General features: G+C 41.9%; 1 protein-coding gene across 1 annotated transcript; it reads left to right on the top strand.

The window, feature by feature from the left end:
- Nucleotides 1-730: 730 nt before the first annotated feature.
- Nucleotides 731-12,630, top strand: LOC104942472 (glutamate receptor ionotropic, NMDA 2C-like; the record flags this gene model as incomplete). The annotated part of the gene is made up of 8 exons (XM_010767701.1): nucleotides 731-899; nucleotides 2,343-2,496; nucleotides 2,985-3,110; nucleotides 4,197-4,426; nucleotides 7,358-7,518; nucleotides 8,045-8,232; nucleotides 9,589-9,821; nucleotides 11,041-12,630. Coding segments are annotated over 8 exons (2,851 nt in total), but the record flags the coding sequence as incomplete, so codon positions are not given.
- Between the last annotated feature and the right edge of the window lie 3,227 nt (nucleotides 12,631-15,857).

Here is a 15,857-nt window from a genome sequence, read left to right as displayed (position 1 = left end):
CATGATTTATTAATGATCTTTTTAAATGCTCTTTGGCTCCTGTGGTAACTAATTGACATGCTGAGGTTATCTTGCGCACACACAAACACACACACTAAGTTGAATAACTTACAAGGACTGAATAGCCCTTGTAAGTTTTAGGCCTCCACTTTGATACTTTGGAGTTTTGTCAATATATTCAATCTGTATGCTTTTAACTTTCATCGTCCTCTGTTTTAATGTCTTGTCATTTTTTATTTGATTATTTCTTCACCGTTTTCTGTCTTTCTGCTCTCTTCTTCTACACCCCATTAAGTAGCGAGGACACAGAGATGAAGTAAGTGTCTCTCACATGCTACACACCTTAATGGCCTTTGATTAGAGGCCATCACATTTACTCATGCATCTCTGTCACACTGCCTCTGCCTGTGTCTATGTGTGCTTGTGTGCGTATGTATCTATTCTCTGTCTCCTCCGTCTCCATCGACACCTTGTTAACAGATATTGATTTTAGCTAATGAACCAGCCATTGCCTGCCCTTCACTTCACTGCTGTAGACAATAGTCACTGTCAGAATGAGAGCACACAACTATTTAGCACCCACTCTCTGGAACGAGGCAAAACAACAGCTTAGGTCTAGAAAGCTAAATATAGTCCCAGAGGCCAGACAGGACTTTATTTACCAGAATATTTTGAAAACTATCACTGCGTTTACTGTGTGTGACGCTTCTTGTCCTCATCTTTCTTTCAGTGACATCGGCCACGCGGAGTCCTACACCAAACTGTGCTGTAAGGGCTTCTGCATAGATATCCTGAAGAAACTGTCCCGCACCATCAAGTTCTCATATGACCTCTACTTAGTCACCAATGGAAAACATGGCAAGCTGGTCCGTGGTACTTGGAACGGCATGATTGGGGAGGTAAGACTGAGGGCTGAGCTATTTAAGGAAGGATAAATCCCTGAATGCAGCAGCTGGTGCAGCTGGGTTGAGTCGCTTAGTGTTCATCTACAAGGTGCTTTAAAATGTTTATCCATAGATCCAACCCAAATAAATGTAGCTTTGGGCTATGACATGCAACGATTAAATTAGAGGTAAGTGGTGTTTAGCATGCTATAGCTATCACCAAATATTTGCAGTAAACTCAAAGCTGAATCACTCCAAATGAATCCTGGGGTCGAAAAGGACTTAGTATAAAACGATCTACATATATATATATATTTAAATAGCAAGGAAATAATACGATATCTTTAAAAAAAACGTTCTGTAGCAATGAATTTATGAAAATGTAGTCAAAATACAAAAGCACACAACAAAAGCAAAACATTACTCTAAAGCTGAAATAAATCAACGTTTTTTTGTGCGTTTTCCCACGAATGACATTATTCAAATACAAAATGAATTGGTCAGATGTTGGAAAGGGTTCACGTTAAAAAGTGTCAGGTGTTTTACGTACAGCATTAGTTATGTTATATTGAAATGTTGATGATAAATTAACCGTTGTCACACAGATGAAGTGATATAAGCATTTCAAAGCTGTACAGTTTGGAGATGGCAGTAACGATGCACAGCGTCTGGAGTGACAGCACTGCATGGCGGGGAGAAATTCTTTGATGGGCTTTGGCTTGGTCAGTGGTGTGAGGCCTTGCATGCACATATGGAGCGACGCTTTTCTTCCACACAGCGAGCCACATCAAACGCAGATGCATCTGAAAGTGAAGCACCCTGAACAGGTGTTCCTCATGAGAGCCTTGCTGCTTGTGTTTCTGTTCCTGCAGGCGCTTTGTCAGTCTGTGTGTGTGTGTGTGTGTGTGTGTGTGTGTGTGTGTGTGTGTGTGTGTGTGTGTGTGTGTGTGTGTGTGTGTGTGTGTGTGTGTGTGTGCTACATTTCTGCATAATTCCTGCTTTTTTGGAAAAGAAAGCTTGGATCTAAACACTCCTGAGATGCAGCATGCTCTCTCTCTCTGATGCTCGGATGATGAGACAAATATTTTTGTATTTCAGAAGACAGTCGTGATAAGAGTCATGCCGCAGCCTTACTGTTTGTTAGAGTCACGCCTTACCGTAGACAACTGCATTGCTGCACTGTGGCTTCCACGTCTAAAAAGGATTGCTCATGAAATTCAGAATTTGCTCTCATTTCAGCAACGAAGAGCTTGGCAGCTTGTCCTCCGGGACACAAGGAAGTTGTGATAAAATAAACCCATTCAGGCATATTTTACAGAATTATACAGTCACCAAAATAGTTTGATTCAGATGCAAAATAAAAACAAGAAAAGCATGTTTTTAGACCACTGACTTTTATTAATTCCTCACTATTTTACCACAGTGTTTGACTTCCTTTCTTTGTATTTCTTCTGTCAGGTTTTCTACAGGCGAGCTGACATGGCTATTGGCTCTCTCACTATCAACGAGGAGCGTTCGGAAATAATCGACTTCTCCGTGCCGTTTGTTGAGACGGGCATTAGTGTCATGGTAGCCCGCAGCAATGGCACAGTTTCCCCATCTGCTTTTCTTGGTGAGAAAAAAAACGATTGCTTCCTTTAGACCCAATAGTTAGTCGAATCCCATCATAACTTTTCTGTTGTATGATGTACAGTAAGTGTCAGCCAATGTTGCTGCCATCTTCTGCCTCAACACTTTCTCCCAGGTTGGCCTACTTAAACGAGTTCTGTCTCTGCAGACGCTTCAGGAAACTTCCCATTAAGCTTTTATCCCGGCGATAACTGTATCCTACAACTAAATCCCCTTACGTGCCGCACACACACCTAAATCCCTTTTCCAAACCCCAAACAAGAAAATTCAGCACCAAATCCTGAACAGTGTAATTCTGTCTTCTCATTTTCTCATCTTGCTATCCTCCAACCACATATGGTGACCCCCATCACAGGCCGAGGTTTTGAAGCAGGACGTACAAAAGAGAATTACTTTAATCCTTCATGTTTTTTTCTTTCTCTTCTTCTCCACCTCTTCCTCTTCACCCCCATCTTCCTCCCCCTCCTCCAGAGCCCTACAGTCCAGCAGTTTGGGTCATGATGTTTGTGATGTGCTTGACCGTCGTGGCTGTGACAGTTTTTGTGTTTGAATACTTAAGTCCAGTCGGATACAACCGCAGTCTGGTCAGCGCCAAAAGTGAGTGTTTAACCTTTTGTTTCACTACATGAGTAAAGTTCATCCTATAGATTTCAATGAATGTATTTATTTTTCTTAATCTGGCATATTTTTCAATGTCTGCTGTATCCTGGGAAAAAATACATCAAAAAATTGCCTCTTCATAGCACTTCACTGTAAGCATGCATGCCCGCCGCTAAATCCAGCCCTGTCCGCATGTCCTGCAATGTTAAGAGTTTCCTACAGGATTTTGGGGACAGGGCTAATCAATCCCTGAATGCAGCACTGACAGTGTGCCTCGTATCCGGGTCCGAAAGGTCATTTTCTTGTTTTAATTAGCATTGGTCGCCGCGCTAATCGAAGTCTGATTGATGGCGGTGGAACCCTCTGTTTCTGCACATGAGCAACAGTGGCAGAGAGCGATGGAAGCGAGGCTGAAACTGTGAAATTGTTCCGATGTTTGGTAGATCTCGGAAGGGTGTGAGGTGGCTCATGAATACTTCCATGGTGAACAGTAGACATATTTTTGTAACAGCAAAACGTGACCTAAAATCATCAAAAGGAAAGGTAGCCACTCAAACAGCTTTGGTTTAACATTTATATCTATTGTAATTGACAATTTTTTACCAGAAATAGCCCGAACTAAATCAAGACAAAAATCACTAGAAGGAAGTAGGAATTAAATTGTGTGATGATGCTACAAAACAAGAACAAGGGGGTTGGATGGCGGGATTGAAAGATACATCTGACTTTGACACAGGTTACCAATATTTGGGGAAAAACATGCATACACAGATGGACAGTACAAGAAATACTGTTAGGTTCAAGTATGAACCCGAAAATGATCACGATTTCCCGTTTCAATATTAGTGATTCCGACACCGTTTTATAACAATCATGTAAAATGTAATACTGCACTGTAAGTGTTTGTTGCTTATCTGAAGAGGAACCACTTTAATTTGAGACTTGAATCATCAACAATCTTTTTATGATATTCCTCTACAGAGCCTCTTATTTTCTCATTGTTGGCTAAAGATGTCTCAATATTCAAGACCTTTTTTTTGCAGATACAGCCTCTCTGATTCCCTCCTCACTCTGTTCCCTTAGCTCCTGGTGGCCCAACGTTCACCATCGGGAAGTCAGTGTGGCTGCTGTGGGGTATTGTCTTTAACAACTCGGTCCCCATTGAAAACCCCAAAGGAACGACCAGTAAGATCATGGTCCTGGTCTGGGCCTTCTTTGCTGTCATCTTCCTGGCTTCCTACACTGCCAACCTGGCTGCCTTCATGATCCAGGAGCAATATATCGACACAGTGTCTGGGCTTTCTGACAAGAAGGTAAGAGACTGAATAAAAAATACTTAGAATAATAACCTCAGTAATTATGAGGAGGGACGGTTCAGTGAAAGTTCACAGACATACAGAGAGCATGTGGAGCTGTGAGATACCATGTCTTCGTGTTTGAACCCAGCTACATCATCTCCTTTTCTCTCTGTTCATCACTCTGCATCCACTAATAAACCATGAACCGAAGAAAGACAAAAGACTCACTGAAGGCCTTCAAGATGAAGTCAGGTAAAAGGACTTTGTTGTGAAAGCCTCTGTCCTTTTCCTATCAGTGGGGAGCCCAGTAGCATGAATGACTAATCAATTACTGCCTTCTGTCAATACAGATGGTGTCTGAGTCTCCGTTTGTCCTGTCTGTCTTTCGGTCCGTATATCAATATTCCCCCTGTGCCGTCTCCATCTCCCGACTCGCTTACCCTGTTAAAACAAGATGGGGAAATGTCAAGCGCTTAAAAACAGAGAGGAAAAATCAACACCTAGGGACTTTTTCTAATTTTGTGGCGAGCACACACAAACAAACAAACAAACAAACACACACACACACACACACACACAACACACACACACACACACACACACACACACACACACACACACACACACACACACACACACACACACACACACACACACACACACACACACACACACACTAAACCTAGAAGAGGAGCCTCAGAGGAGCTTTAAAAGAAAGCATTTCATACTTCATAGAAAGTGAAAAACAACACCCCGGCAGGGATCAGCAGCGCCACCTCAGTGATCTGTGGTTGTATTAGCTGACTATATTAACTTTATGCAGATGCTTTTTTTTCCTACAGCATAAAGGACTAATATAAATTACCCAGCACAACACAACCTCAGCTGCCCCTTATTTTTGAGATCCTACACGATAGAGGATTAGGCTGGTTTAGGTTGTGGGCTGGCTGGATTCACTTCTCAGGTTTAAAGGAAAAGGCATGTGTTTTTCTATATTTTCTATATAGTCAATATACGGCATGAAAAGATGAAAATCAAGGTGTGTAACCTTCAATACTTTCCAGCTTCCCCCCAGTGACTACCTCCGGTTACAAAGCAGAACTGCGGAAAATCATTAGATGCATAAATAGATATTTTTAAAAACAGAGACCCAATCCATAAGGGACCTGAGGATACTCAGAGCCTGATCTGAATAGACTGAAGATAATTAATTATGATTCAAAGTGCAGTCGACCCAAACAGACAATATAGGGAGGAGTTTGGGGTGGAAGGATGCAAAAACACAGGACTGGAGGCTTCCATTGGTGCCCCGTGTGAAACCAAAAGTCAAGGTTTACTTTTTTGATTTGCCTCCATAACTAAAATAATGAATAAAACATACTTTCAAGCCAAACCGTACTCTTTTTCCTAACCAATAGTTGTGTTTTTTGTTTTGTTTCAATTTACGATATTAACCATGCACATATTTAGAAATGAGAATTTAAATAATTTGTCTAAAAATGTATTGATAATGCAGTTAAAAATTCTGCCTTTTGACCACTCAGGAAGTGTTTTTAGCTAAGCCGTGGTAGCGCGATCCCAACACAACGCAGTATTTATGTTCAATAAAGACTGACACATATCTACTTAATTTGTTCCCCCATCACTTACATTGAATTTCCTTTTGCAAGAATTCCCTTTCCCGCCAGGAGCGGGGACAATTACAATAATATTGTCATTGTTAAAATCTTGAAGTGAGTATTGTAATAAGATAGATTTGAAAAAAAAGGACTCATCCTTTAATTTCTATTCTCACATCTGACTTAATTGCTTTTGTTAGGACAGCTAATTATCAAAAAACTAAAAGATGTATAGAATCTCAACTAAATCCATTAGAGTTGCAGCTGAAGAGTGATTATATAACTCACATGCACACACCCACTCACAAACTCACAGTTCTGATTGGCCCATTCATTTTCGCACGGCTCAAAAGCTCAACGCCGCATACAAGATGAATAGATCTTTCCTGTTTACAGTCTAATTGAGCTCTAACAGACGTATTTGTGCTTCATCCTGCATTCATACGTCAGCTTGTGAAATGCAGCTTCAATCGGGTACAGATTGAGCTGGATCATCTGTTGGCAGTAAAATAATTCTAACAGATGTGTGTACTGATCAGATGTAATCAAACGGAGGTGAGCTGAGCGGTGTACAGGCCATTCAAACAGCATTGAGTTTGGCTGCTGATTAAATCACCCATGGAAACAAATTGGAATGACTCTAAAATGGATTTCATTTAACTGAGTAGTCCCTCGTCCTCTTTACTCCTCTCCAAACCATTTCTTCATTCCGGTCCCGTTTTTGCTCGTCTGTGTTTTGCTTTCTTCTTTGTTTTCCTTTTTATGCGTATTTTCTCCATTTTCTTTCCCCTTTCCTCCTCATTTCCTCTTCTTCTTTCCTTTATTCATTTATCGTCTTCTCATTGCCTTCATTATATTTTCTCATCTCTTCTGATTACCTTTCCTCTTTACTTTCCTTTCTTCTTTTCTTTTTTCCTTTTTCTTCCACTCATCTCATCTTTTTCTCCCGTTCACACTTCTCCTCTTCTACTTTCCTTTCCTTTCTCCTTTTTCTCCCTCTTATCCTTTTTGGTCTTTCGTTCTTTGCTCTCTGACTCTTTCATTATCCCTACCCTCTGTCCTTCTTCTCCTCTGTTTCCTCCCCTTTTCCTCTTGTTCTGCCTTCTTTTGTGTCATCTTCTTCTTGCCCCCATCTTCCCCTATTCTGCTATCGCTGCCTTCAGTCTCTCTCCTCTCCTTTCATTTTATCCTCACTCCCTTCTGTCTCTCTCCCCCTTGTCCCTACCAAACTTCTTCTCTTACTTCCCTCTATTTTCGTGTCTCCTTCTCCTCATCTCTCATATCTTCTCCCCCCTTTCCTTTCCTCTCATCCCGTGTCTTCCTACAGTTCCAGAAACCACATGAGCATTATCCTCCTTTTCGCTTTGGGACGGTCCCGAACGGGAGCACAGAGAGGAACATCCGCAGCAACTACCCCGACATGCACATGCACATGATGAAATACAACCAGAAGGGGGTGGAAGAAGCTCTAGAAAGCCTGAAGACTGGGTACAGTCTTACTTACTTTTTAACTTTGTTACACAATTAAGATAAGAGGCTATTTTTAAATGACCCTCCTGCTAGGGAAGATCTGAGACGCATATCACAAGTCATTATGATAATCATTTGGGTGACGCAACAGAGATTTGATCCTTTGTGATGTAGCATTTATTTGTGAACAGGCCGATTTGATGGGTGTATTTTTAGATTAAAAAAAATCAAGCCTAGTGCAGTTTACTTTGTATAAAAAAGAGCTGTCAAACTTTAAATCTTCACTTATAACCAGTTGAAAACATTTGAAGTTATTTTAACCATATTGAGCATTAAACATTTTGTACACTCAGTAAAACCTCTCACATGCATGGTCCCCAGAGCATAGGTATACACCATTTGTATTGAATGGTTTGAGTATAAATCCACTAATACTGAAGACTTCTTTAGGACAGACATACAAATCTAACATGTGTGTAAGACACTATTACACTTTTTAGGAGCTAAACCTTTTCTCAGATAAAGACGCTTTATTGTGATGCAGGAAACTGGACGCTTTCATCTACGACGCTGCCGTTTTGAACTATATGGCCGGGAAGGACGAGGGCTGCAAGCTGGTGACCATCGGCAGCGGGAAAGTATTTGCCACCACAGGATACGGCATCGCTCTGCAGAAGAACTCCCGCTGGAAGCGTCTTATTGACCTGGCTCTGCTGCAGTTCCTTGGAGACGGTGATCCATACCTTACAATATATAACACACAATCCTTGACTGAAGACACTCTCGCACTGTACACTTTGCAGTATTTTATCTGTTTGTGTTGTTCTTCTCTGGCTGACACTCTGTATGTGATCTGTTGAACTGGCTTCAGTCCAGTTCAGCGTTTGCTGTGTCAGCAGGGAAGTGGGCTTACAGGGAAGAGTTAATATCCTGGAGAACAGCAGGGAGTGTTAGAGATACGATTATCTCCATTACACACACACACACACACACACTAGTTTGCTTCCTACCTATATATACACAAACACGCTCACCATGAGGGTGGAATTAATATCCTCCGCTCCTCTGGGAGCTTACGAGCACCCCACACACTCTTGCTGAGCTTTCAGGGATGATTTAAGAAAAAGTGTCTTTGTTATCACCATATGCTGACTGAGAGGGAAAATAGGCCTTGCTCCCTGAAGGCCGCTGTGGAGAACGCAGCTCAAGAGGTGGCCACCTGTTCAGAGGGCTGGAGGAATAGCTTATGGGGCAATGAAAGCTTGAGGAAATGGTGTTCAAGTGCTGTAAATTATTCTCATTTAAAATGTGCTTTGTTTGTGTGTTGGGATTCCTCTACACTTCATTGTAGTGTGCAGCCAGAAAGACCCTTTTCAAGTACAAATTATATATGTTTTTGCAATCATTTTATACACAATTCCCCAAATGGCAGAATATGGATCAGTCAGGTTGATAATGTTGGAGTACTGACTTTTAGCTCATTTTGTGCAGTTTGTGTGTTGAAGTTCCGCAGTGTTCTGACAATGGAGCAGGAAAAAGAGCAGAACTGAATGTGTCTTATCTGCCAAGTCCCGCCAATTTTGTCACCTGACCTCATGGAAGGTAGTGAAAAGCGTTCCTATCATCAGACAATTGAATACTGTTGTATGAATGATTTAGTTTGAAAGAAAAAACACTGTACAAGGTCGATACATCAGTTTTCCCTATTACATTAGCTTTTAATTTCCTTGACTTTGGCTGACATGAAGCCTTGATTTTGCTTTGATTTTATGGGCCCATGTGCATATTTTTGGATATTTTCTGTGTTTCTAAGTCATACTTATGACTTGGATGTTGACATGGGGGATACCAGGGTTGGATCAACACAGAAAAAAAAATAGAAAAAGAAAATAAGAAGATGGCTGCCACTCAAGCCACTACAAGGATTTTAGCCCCCGATATTAAATAATACCCAATATTACCCATGATCTTCACGATATTCATCTTGATTGTAAGCTATCATATATCTTACTCCTTATTACTCTGACCAGTCATCTCATATACTTTTTTTTCTCCCCCCTCTACTCTTATAAACCTACTTCCCTCCAGGAGACACGCAGCGCTTGGAGACGGTGTGGTTGTCGGGCATCTGTCAGAACGAGAAGAACGAAGTGATGAGCAGCAAGCTGGACATTGACAACATGGCGGGAGTCTTCTACATGCTGCTCGTGGCCATGGGCCTCAGCATGCTGGTCTTTGCCTGGGAACACTTGCTCTACTGGAAACTGAGACACTCCCTCCGCAAGTCTCGCAAACTTGACTACATGTTGGCCATCAGTAGGGTGAGATATGCAAATAAGTCATTTGATTGATAAGATTTAGTTTTCTCACTTGGGTAGCTTGTGGTCTTATGGAGTACCGGTTGGTTTGATTTTGAGTGCTTGGTCATGGGGAGAAATGACTGAGTGTTTACTGATTCCTAAAGTGGTTATTTAGTTTGTGAAAAGCGTATTGGCTGGCTGAAATTGGATTGGTTAAGTAACAGCTCTGTTGAGTGATTGAAAGATTGGCTGGTTGATTATTTTTTACTGTTAAGTGGTTGCTTGCTTGTTTGCAGTGATATGTTATTTTAAATTAAGTGGATTTTATGTGATGATGAATAAGTGAAAATGTATGTGTATTTGCATGTCATTACATTGTATCATTAGCAGGCCTTGTTAAAATATTAGCTAACATATCACTGCATCGTTATTAAAAATAAGAGGGGAGAGTAGAGATAAATGGTAAAGAAAATAAGCACTAATTCTGGTGTTTACTCTTAGCATTTAACTCAAATTGCTCAATGTTAATTTGCAATTAGCCTTAATCAGTGCCTGGTTTGTTGATACCGTTGTTTGGGACTGTGGCCATTGAGGCATAAAAAGCTCCGGCTGAAGATGCAGCCAGGGAAATGTCTACGGACACCAGCCTCTGTGCTCCCTTACTGTGTAATTACACTATTGTGCCTGGATCGGGGATTTATCAGATTAACGGCCAAATGACTATCTGATCATTAATCCGTGCGGGGTGGCCCCAAGGGCCAAATTAAATGTGTCTCTTTCAGGATCTCCCAGCCAACTGTAAGCAGAGAGCAGTCATGGGATTTGGATGTGTGTGTGTGTGTGTGTGCGTGTGTGTGCGTGTGTGTGTGTGTGTAGCAATCCCCTCAGCTTAAACAGTTTTTCTTTGACTCCCGGGAGAATGCATAATACATTTGTGACTAAGTGCCTCAGTGATGAAATGAGATATTAATGAAATCAGTTTTTTATTAAACTGCTACTGGGGTTTTTATTAGTTAGGAGGTGGAACGTAACTTTGAAACGCACAAATTGGTTGAAATTTCTTCTGTGAAATTGTCCCCTAAGGAGTGCTAGGTTGATTCAAGGTTAAACTGTTTGTAGCTAACTATTGATTTAATTCCAAATAACAAGGGGATTTATACTCTACTTCTTTTTCTCTTGTCTGTTTTCCACCTCTTGTTCCATCCTCTTTCTTTCTTTATCATTCTGTTTCGTCTCTCAGGGTATTTATAGTTGTTTCAAGGGAGTAGAGGAACCTGGGCGTTCATCTGGTTTGGCCAAACCTGACCTAACCTCCAACTACGCTCAACAAAACATGCTTAAGATGCTTCGCACTGCCAAGGACCTGGTCTCCACTGCCAATGTTGAGACGTCTCTGGACCACGCCACCAAGACCATAGAGCATTTGAGTCGTCATGGCGGCAGCTTGCCTGTTCGTATTCCACAAGTGGCCACGGAGACTGTACCAGGAGGATTTGCCTATATTACGGAGAATCACTGCCCACTAACCCCACCTTTGACCGCTGTTACCTCTCTGAAACTCCAGAGGGGTGTGACCAGGCCAACACCACTACGCTACACGCTCCCAACTCGCTCTTCTTCATGTCTGTATGACCGGCCACTTCCTGTGTCCAGCCTCAGTAGCCCCCATCTGGCTATGGGTGAACCACTCCCTCATCAACACCCTCACCACTACCAGACCACAGGTAGACTCTATGTAGACCCCCATCCTCACTCACCCTTCATCCCCTACAATGATCTCCAACTACCTGACATCTACGCATCTCACCCGGTCTCCCCGCATCAAAACCAGCAAGTCCATGAGGGCTTCTCCAGACGGAAAAGAAGATCTAAAAGTTTCCAGTGTGAGGATGGGAATGTAGAAGGGAGAAAACACAGGGACCAGGAAAAGAGCAACATAAGCCCCGTCTATCTGAGTGAGCTCAAAGCCAACCACCTCCAAGAAAACCACATCTCCGCCCCCAGCGTTGACTACATGTACTCAGAGGAGGTGAAGTGTCCGCGGGTAGAGAACTACGGCTCCTGGCCCCCGGAGGACATGTTGCTCAGAGGTAGACGAAGGCACCGCCGCCCGTCATTCCTTAAAGCAACGTGGGGCAGCGAGCAGATACGTCAGATGGAGGAATCCCTGTCATCCCTGTCCAGCCAATCACAATCTGCCCTGCCGGACCTGTTCCCATGCATGCTTACTCAGACCGCACCTGCAAAGCCCTACAACCCTGCCCAACTTCGAAACAACCTGTGCCTCCCACGGAACCAGGCCTACCTCCACATAAGAGAGGACCATAGGAGGCCTAATGGGCGTAAAGGCCAGAGAATGCGCTACTCCCACTCCGCCCACCTCCCGACATACGGAGAGGCAGTGCAACATGGCAGTGGTTTAGGGCGGGGGATGGTACGCAGAGCCACCAGCTTGCTTAGCAGACAATATGCCCACTACCTGAACTCTTATCCTGGACTACCGCTCTACCACGGCCCCCTAGACCTGCAGCACCACAGGCAGGCCTCCAGCAGTCCAGTATGCCAGCTGCTGGCTTGTGGTGGTGGGAGATGTGGAAGCCAGCGAGCTCTGCTGTACCAGGACAGTCTATACGGAGCCTATGGCATCTATCAGGGATCCCAGACTGGATCAGAGGCCCTAGCAAGTCAGCGAGCAGGGGGTCAGTCTGCAGGGGGTCAGCCTGCAGGGGGTCAGCCTGCAGGGGGTCAGCCTGCAGGGGGTCAGCCTGCGGGGAGCCCCTGCGTACTTCGTCCCTGGCGGCGGGTTTCCAGTCTTGAGTCTGAGGTCTAATGGGAAACCAAAAGAACCTTAGAAGATAGATACTGTGGAATATCAGAGAACAGGACTCTTAAAGATGGCCACTGTTGAGAGGGGGAAGTGCTAAGATATATGAAAAGTGGAAAAGTTATAACTTGAAGTAATTGTTGATTTTTTACGTGACTTTGTGTGGTAAAGAATAGAAGTTTGGGTCAGCAGATTTTATAGATGTTTAGGACTTTTTTGATGTATACTGTACTACAATAAGATAAGAAAACTGCACAGTACCGATTTAACCTTGAGACAGTTGTGTAAAGCTGTGGGTGGGCAGGTTTTACGTACTTGCTACTTTCCTACAATGCTTGTGTTTTCTGTGCTTCAATGTGCACTAAGATTTACAACAGTCCAGGGTGTTGGCGCATGGTTAATCTATAACCAGAGTTTTCATGCCATGTGTATGTTGTACATATTTTATTGTGGGTGGTTGGGATTCAGTCTTGGTTGTTGTTAAGTAGATTAACCTCTTACAACAAGGGTGAAATAGTGAAGGGAACAAGGGATTGTGATTATGAATACCGCCACCAAAAACAAGCAGCCACTGTAGCAAAACATTGTGAAGATGAACATGTGAAGAGTTTAATTCCAAAATAACACATTAAGGAAACACAAACTTGACCAAGACAAGGGACAACCGTAGTTTTCTAGAATTCATTTATTTTTGAGACATCTGTTAACATTTCAGGTGACTTCTTAAAATATGTATAATATTATGGAGCTAAACCCTTCTTCAAGTCGTCATATATAGGGAATAATGACAGGTAGCAGTGACTTTGTCGAAGCAGTCCATATGAACACAATCTGTAAAATGATGAAGGTATTGGGAAAGCACTGAGCAGCACTTGGTGTGTTAAACCATTTGTGTTCCTCACTGAATTTCAGTAGGAGGCTGCAGTACAGCACAACATCACAAAGGGCCTCACAATAAGAATAAATCATTTAAATAATATATCAATATAGAGAAGTCTTATTTGAGACTGGTTAGTGTCATATTCATGTATTCTACATATGATAGGAATTTATTGTCACTCTTTAAACATTTCTAATCACATTTTAGCACAATTTTAATTTTTGTAAGGTTATTGCCGATTTACTTTAATATTTGTCATCACTGTATTAACTCTATCAGTTGGCCTATATTACGATTTTCATCTTTTTCTCATTTCCACTCTTTTATATTCCCCTGTCATCCCTGTTTTCCCCAACCCCTCTTACTTTTAAATGATCAGATTTGAATGAGGTAATGAAAGCTATTCTAGTATCTATATTACCTAGCTCCCTCACCCTGTAATGAACCACTTAGACCAATTAAAGAGCCTTTTTGGATGAACATGCACATGTGCCTCTTCTTTGTGGAGCCTTTATCTTTTGGTCTATATCTACTTTGTAGAGATAAATATTACTTTATGAAAACTCAGAGTCTTAAAGCAACCGCCCGACGCTTTGGGAAAAACATGTATTTACTTTTTAGATGGGAACAATTGTTACCACTCCAATGTCTGTGTTGTAATTTTGAAGCTACAGCCAGTTAACAGATTGAAGTCTTTGTGTGGGACTTTTGTATTAAACACACTTGATACACTGTTAATGTGCTAGAAGGTGAATTTTAGGCAGAGCGAGCCGAACTGTTTCCCCCTTATTTCCAGTCTTTATGATAAGCTAAGCTAACCCTAACGATCTTTTGTCTGCAGCTTTTTATTTACCACACAGTTGTGAGGGGTATGGATCTTCTTGGATTGAAGAGATGGAAAATAAATCATAAAGTGGCACAGTACTTGAAAATGATGGTCTGGATGATGATCAAAGCCCTCTTCTCCAGTCTCGTCATATGGAGGTCAGTCATCTCCTGCAGCATCCTGGAGGAATATGCTTCTGGGGTTTGGTTCACATGTCAGCTGGCGACTGACAGAAAAAAGAGATTGCACCAAGTGGTGAAAGTGTTATTCTTTTACTTGAAATCTTTTGAACTTTTAACAAGATTTCTGTCAGGCTTGTTGAACCTGACAGAGCAGCAGTGAGGACGTATCTTTAAACTTCCGTCAGCGCTCGGCTGAAGCAAGTTTAAGGAAAGATAAGCTACTATTCCAAGGTGACCTGTTGCCATGGCAATTACTCTCAATCTCTGTATGCTGTTGTCATGACGAGATAAGACTCCATTCAATAGGCCAGATGAGTAATGTCGGAGAGTCCAAACATTGAGCGCTTAGATTTTTCCATTACTCTCTGCTTTGTTACTGGAACATTGCCTTAGATTGGATCATAATATTATTTAATCCTCCGCTGCTACTGATCCTATATTTTATTTTAGTTCAAGGTAATTGGACTTCTTTTCATCCCTGAAGAGCAGAAAGGGGCTCAGCATGTATTGGTTATCAAGACATCATTGTTGGCCCAACATACAGCCCAGATATCCTGCCTGGAACAGGTGGATTTTGTATCTTTTTGTGGATGGCAGGAAGGAATGTATGGAAAAAAGTAAAATGGGTCAACACTATTGACATCTTCTGCTTTTAGTGGTGAGAAAAATAGACTGAACTGTTATACAAATGAAACAATTCTGAATATGTTTAAACCTGCTATTTATAGAGGTAAGATGAAATATAACAAACTCCTCTAACATTTTAACAGGGCAAAGGAAAGTGACATAACACCCAACTTCATATTTAAACCGATTGGTCTTTTAAAATAACCACACACTCATACTCAAAGTTGAAATGAATGCACTGTATATCAAGAGCTAAAGGTAAAGACAAAATGAGACCCTATTTATAAATAACTTACCTACAGAAATAATGACTTGGTTTATTGTGAGCTCCCTTGAGCACTTCTGTAAGTACAACCACAACCATACCCTGTATGCACACAATATTTACACAGGCTATAGTATGAAGCAGTATGAAATGATGACAGTCAAGGTTGAAGGCATTCTGCATGTTTATATGTTTCATTGTCATGATGACAAGAAAAGAAAATATTTCCATGTGGCACCTGGAAGAGGATGCATTCATGAACTGTGGTTTCCCCCTCTATTACATACTAATCATCCTGTGGAGCTTATCCCTGCTGCTCCAGGTTAGAAGAGGAAGTCATTCATTTTTACAGCCATTAGACTGGAACCACTGTCTACAGCTGGGTCTTTATGTCCAGCTGTCACATGTTTCTATAATATGTCTGCGTTTTAAATTCATGAACAGGTGGGGGGG

Source organism: Notothenia coriiceps, unplaced genomic scaffold (genome assembly GCF_000735185.1).
Source record: "Notothenia coriiceps isolate Sejong01 unplaced genomic scaffold, NC01 NC01_scaffold00004579, whole genome shotgun sequence".
NCBI classification, from domain to species: Eukaryota; Metazoa; Chordata; class Actinopteri; order Perciformes; family Nototheniidae; genus Notothenia; species Notothenia coriiceps.
The sequence above is the reverse complement of the archived record's forward strand: the minus strand, read 5'-3'. Positions and strand labels throughout refer to the sequence as shown.